The sequence below is a fragment of the Capsicum annuum genome, chromosome 12 (genome assembly GCF_002878395.1).
Source record: "Capsicum annuum cultivar UCD-10X-F1 chromosome 12, UCD10Xv1.1, whole genome shotgun sequence".
Lineage (NCBI taxonomy): Eukaryota > Viridiplantae > Streptophyta > Magnoliopsida > Solanales > Solanaceae > Capsicum > Capsicum annuum.
This window is the reverse complement of record NC_061122.1, coordinates 64,058,666-64,064,254: the sequence shown is the minus strand read 5'-3', so window position 1 is coordinate 64,064,254 and position 5,589 is coordinate 64,058,666. Positions and strand designations below refer to the sequence as shown.

The following is a 5,589-nucleotide window of genomic DNA, read 5'->3' as shown; positions in this document are numbered from 1 at the left end:
TAATTTTATATTATAAAAACACTAATTATTTTTTAAAAATTATTAGACGTAGACTCTAAATTTAAATTTGATGCACACCCCATGTCTGCGAATAGAGGTGACAATGGAAGTTTTGATTGAATTTGGACAATCTAAATGGACTGAGTTAATATATGAGTGAAATATTAATCTGTTCAAATATTATTTCGATTGATACTGATTAAAAACAGGTTAAAATCTAATCTATTTAATTATTTTATTTTTTTATAATTTTTAATTTCTAATAAATTATGTTTCTTTATTATGATTATATGAACATATCAAATAAGAAAATATCTTTTTCAAAATGTTTTGACAAAATCTCACATGAGTCAATTTGGGCTAGATATCAATTCAAATTTTGATGAAATGAGATGAATTGGACTAAAATGCACTAAACTAATAAAAGAGCGTATCAATAATCAACTCAAACTCAAATGAATTATAATTTCTAAAATTTACGTATATACACTAGCTAAAGTTACCTTATTACATTATATACCAATTTGGTAAAGTATTTACACATATCCCAAACTATTTACATAAATCCCTTTCTTTTCAACTTTCTCTCTCTTAAATATTGTACATCTTACAACAGGGTTTTCTCTTTCGTATTTTACTCCCCCATATGCTCCCACTACACACCTAATATATCCTTCATATTTGAATCCCCTTTTTCATGGCAAGATTCAAGTTAACTGTATCTGGGGGTTACAAGTTTGTAAGTTTTGAAGATTTATTTGATTTTTTTTTCAACTTTACCAATTTTTGAATTTTCCCATATATTTTGTGGATGCATGTTCATTTTACCTTATTTTACAAGTATTTTCAAGTTTCGTAGTTTGATTTTTTCTGTTTTCATAGAATACAAGTTCGATTCTTGGTTTGTAGATTTTTCTTTTTTTTCAAATTTACCTATTTTTGAATTTGCCCGTATATTTTATGGATGCATGTTCATTTATATGAATTTACCTTATTTTGCAAGTATTTTCAAGTTTCGTAGTTCAATTTTTTTGGTTTTCTTCATATAATATAAGTTCGATTTTTTATTTTCTTGGTTTGTAGTTGATTCAAGTTAATCAAATTAATGTAAAAATTGGTAATGGATTCTTGTCCTAGCTTTAGTTTAGGACTTAGTCAGTTAGATTCTAAAAAATAAGATATTTTCGTTGGGTTTGTTCCTGGTATATTTGATTTTGAAGAACCCAATTTTGTAGAGAATCGTTCAAAGCATCGAAACGACCCGACAACAATGAAGAAATTGAAGGAAGCGGCCAGTTCCAGATTGAAGAAGTCAAGTTCAAAAGCGGCCAGTAAGAAGAAGTTTGACGATTCCGGTCGACCACGTCTTCCGAAGGTATTGATTATACATTTATACTTTACTTACTTTGAAACATTAATGTAATAATATATTGGAACATATTAATTTTTTGGAACACTATTGTATAATATTAGTATTTTGTGTAAGGCTACATTACAAACATATTGGTACATAAGACATCATACTTTCTCGATGTTTAAATTGTAAAGTATAAGACATTATACATTAGTTATTTTAAACCAAATAATGTATAATATAGGTATTCCAAAATATATTTTAATATGTTATACATTGACAGTTCTGAACATTCAAACAGTCATAAAGTCCTAATATTGTATAAGGTGACATTATACATTCTAACAAGCTTATAGGTCATACATTTTTAAGTAGTAAATATGTATCATGGCATTATACATTGCTGCAGTTTAATTATTGAATGTATAAGTTACACTTATACATGTCTAACTGTTGTATAATGAAGGTTTGATTTAATATTTTGAATGTATAAGCTAACATCATACATGTGTTACTGTTGTGTAATTAGAGTCTGATTTTATTTTTCGTATAAATTGTCTAAATTAAGTTGATTTTCATACTTTTATTGTACTTATTTGATTATTTGATTATAAGTCTATTTATTGTTCACGGATTGTTATACCTTTATCTGATGATTATGGTTTATGTTTCTCTTGCTTTAATTGTTTGTGTATTGTTGAATTTTCTAGCTTTAATTGGTACTGATTCGATTGATAGGTAGTTTATTTTGCCTAATTTTCTGTTCAGGGCTCATTGGCAATTTTTATAATATTTGCCTCTATTTTACTCTTATTGTTCGTGTATATAATGTGTTTGCATTTTTTGCCTGATTTTCTATTTAGGGTTCACTTGTTTGTGTACATGTGTTGAGTTGATTTTTAATGATTTTGTGTACTGTTTAGGTTCCATCCACTGTTACAGTTTTTATGCATTGCATTTACAATATTTGCATCTGTTGTATGTGTTGTTTGTTATCTTGGGTGATTAATGTTATCTGCTTGGCTAATTGTAAAAAGATTCTTGTTGATTATTCCTATTAGGAAGGCTTTGACTTTAAAGATTTTTGTTGTGATGTTTTTGTTTTTAGACTAGATTTTTTAACAAGTAGTTTAATTTAATATATGATTACTGTATCATTGATGCTAATATAACATGCTAGTAAAGTGAAAACCTTTAAATGTTTGATTCTTTTTAGTAAATTGTTTTAGATTTCTAATGGATGTTGTTCTTCCAACTTTTCAGGCTGCCAACTATTTGAACATCAAGATCCTGCTAGATCTCACCTGTCAGACTGTGGCTGACATGATCAAAGGAAAGGCTTCAGAGGAGATCCACAAGTCCTTCAACATCAAGAATGACTTCATACCTGAAGAGGAGGAGGAGGTCAGGAGGGAGAATGCTTGGGCCTTTGAGTAAAGAAGTGATCGTATTCTAATGCTATAAACACTTTCTATTAGTAGTAAATATATTTCCAATGGATGTTTGCTTTTTGAACCTTTAGATTTTGTTGTTCTTAACTTTTGCATCACAACTTTCAAGTGGTGGTTGTTCAATAAGAAGATATGTTAAAATCTATTTGTGCTATGCTTCTATATTTACTTGGTTTATTGGGCTGTTATGTTTTTATTTGATTGCTGCTGGAGATTTATGTTGTTCCTGGTGTTACTTCTAAGTGTTGTTGCTTTAAGTTGTTTTTTAGCTAGTGGCATATTTTTGTTATGGAGGCATTTGCTTCTTGAGTAATAACTTTCAGTAGGAAATAGACACTTCTCCTCCTCCCCATTTGGAAGTGCTGAGTCCCCACATCCTGACTTCAATGTTGGCACGATATTCTAAATAAGTCTTGGTGTATGCTATTTGAGTGTGTAATCTAGTGGGATTTGAAATGTCCAGAAACTAGACACTGTCAAGAGGCCAACAGGGTTGACTATGATTTTGCAGCAAGGCTTGAACATCTGCTGTTGTTTACTTGTTCTCATGATGGTTTTGCTTGTTTTCATTGTCGCAACCAAGTTATTCATCACTCTATCGCTAAGACTGCAAGTATGCTCTGAATCAAATCTTTTTATCACAAACATTTTCGAATGATTCATACTAGACACCTTCAACACCCACTTGCATTCTTTGTTACGATAATGAAGTACACAGTTGCATCAAATTTTTACACCGAGTTATTGTATTATACAAAATTTCTAAAAATCATAATTTTTGAAAAAAATACAAAATTTGGACTTGTCACGGTTTCATTATACATTGACTCGAATGTATAATAACATGTTATACATTCAATCGAATGTATAATATCATATTATACATTTGAAAAATTATGATTACATTCATCAAAACACAAAATCAAAATATGAACTTGTTTAACACATCTGATACAAATATTACCATACATACTACAACCCCCTTTTCTCTATCAAACTCGATTTCCTCATTCGATTTGTTGAAAATGAAAATACATAGCGAAAAATTAACCAATTCAGAAAATTGCTTCTTCAACTCGATGAAAACTCTCACTCCATTGTCATTCGTAATGACAATTGGAGAAGAATTACCTTCAACGTCATATTTCACTTCAATTTTCTTACGTACTTCGTCGAGATCCAATTCCATTGCTATCTTAGCAATCTATTTCAAGAAAGTTATACTTTCCGAAACAATAATTGCATCACTTTTATAGGATTTATAACTTATTCCCGACTCTTACAATCCAGAATATTGCAACAATATGGGGATATTCATATTGATTTTCGTATAATTAAAAAACGATGTATAAGAATAATTTTTTTCCAGATCGTAAATCAACAACCCAAAATGAATTTACTGTAAAGTTTAAGAAAATTACCATCAACGATGTATTTAATTTTAATTTTTTTAGAACATCATCAACATTCAATTCTATCGCTATTGTCGCAACCAATTTCAGAAAGTTAATACTTTCAGAAACAATAATGACATCACTTTTGTATGGTTTATAACTGATTTTTGATTCCCAGACACCGAAATGACGCAATAATATGAGGATGTTCATGTTTTTTTTTTTTCAGAAATCAAGAAAGAATCCGACTAATTTTTTTCCTCAAAAACGTGTTTCAACTGTGAAGAAAGAAAGAAGCCGACTTTTTTTTCTCAGAAACTTATTCGAACAGTGATGAATATTAACAGTAACGTTTAAGAGTTTTTTTTGAAATTAAAATTTCAGTTACTATATTAACTCATACACTACTTAATTAGGTATTTAATGTCATAATTTAAGGAATATGAAGATATTTTCTGATTTATCCTTCCTTAATTGTAGGCAAAACAGTTTTATCATACATCACAACAATGTATAATAAAGCTACGAATGTATAAGTATATTTGGTAAAATAGGGAGAGAGAAAACCTAAAGGGATTTTCTGTAATTACTTTCATATTACATGAGATTTATGTGGTTTACACATAATTTTATGGACTAACTTTGTTACTCCTTGTATTTCATTTTATTTACTTCATTTGGATTATGGCTATATTCGTAAATACTTGCCCCTTTAGTCTTTTAGGAATAGTTTGAATAAAATCTTCTAATTATGCACTTGTTTAATAAATAATTATTATTAATTTAAAAAGAGGAATAACATTTAATTAGAGGTATACTGGTAAAAATTATTTTAAATTTTATAAGAATAAAGAATTTATTAAGGTGTGTGTCAACTCAAATGGAGCAAATAAAAAGTAATGTTGAGAGTATATGTTAGTATTCATTTTCTTACACCAACATATTATTAGTGAGGCAATATCCATCTATACTATATTAAAAGTGTGAAGGACCTTAGAAATATTGTTTGAATTTTTTGTCCTTCACTAAAAGTCTCTACTTCAGATAGAATGGTCTTTTCACTATTTTTTTTAATATTTAAGAATTAAAAATTAATATAATATTTATAGTAAAAAATTTTCTTATTAGAAGATCAGAATCAATGATAACTAATATTTTTTTTATTAGTTTAAGAAACTTAAATCAACTAAAGTTGATTTTAATAAGAATTGAAAAATCTAGAAGTAAACACGAAAGCATTAGAATAAGAGTTTTAAGTAAGCAAGCAAAGATTATCTAAAGATTTAACTTTAAAGTAAGGAAAGATTTTAAATATAGTAAAAAAAAAATTGTACTACAAATATGGTTCAAAGCGATGAGTACTGCATGACAAATGCAAAAATGACTATCT

General features: G+C 28.2%; 1 protein-coding gene across 1 annotated transcript; it reads left to right on the top strand.

Annotated features, from left to right (window-relative positions):
* The first annotated feature begins 1,270 nt into the window (after positions 1-1,270).
* LOC107851986 (SKP1-like protein 20) lies at positions 1,271-2,791 on the top strand. Its single transcript, XM_016697031.1, has 2 exons — positions 1,271-1,375; positions 2,618-2,791. Exons 1-2 carry the CDS (start codon positions 1,271-1,273, stop codon positions 2,789-2,791), a joined length of 279 nt encoding a protein of 92 aa, XP_016552517.1.
* Positions 2,792-5,589: the final 2,798 nt, after the last annotated feature.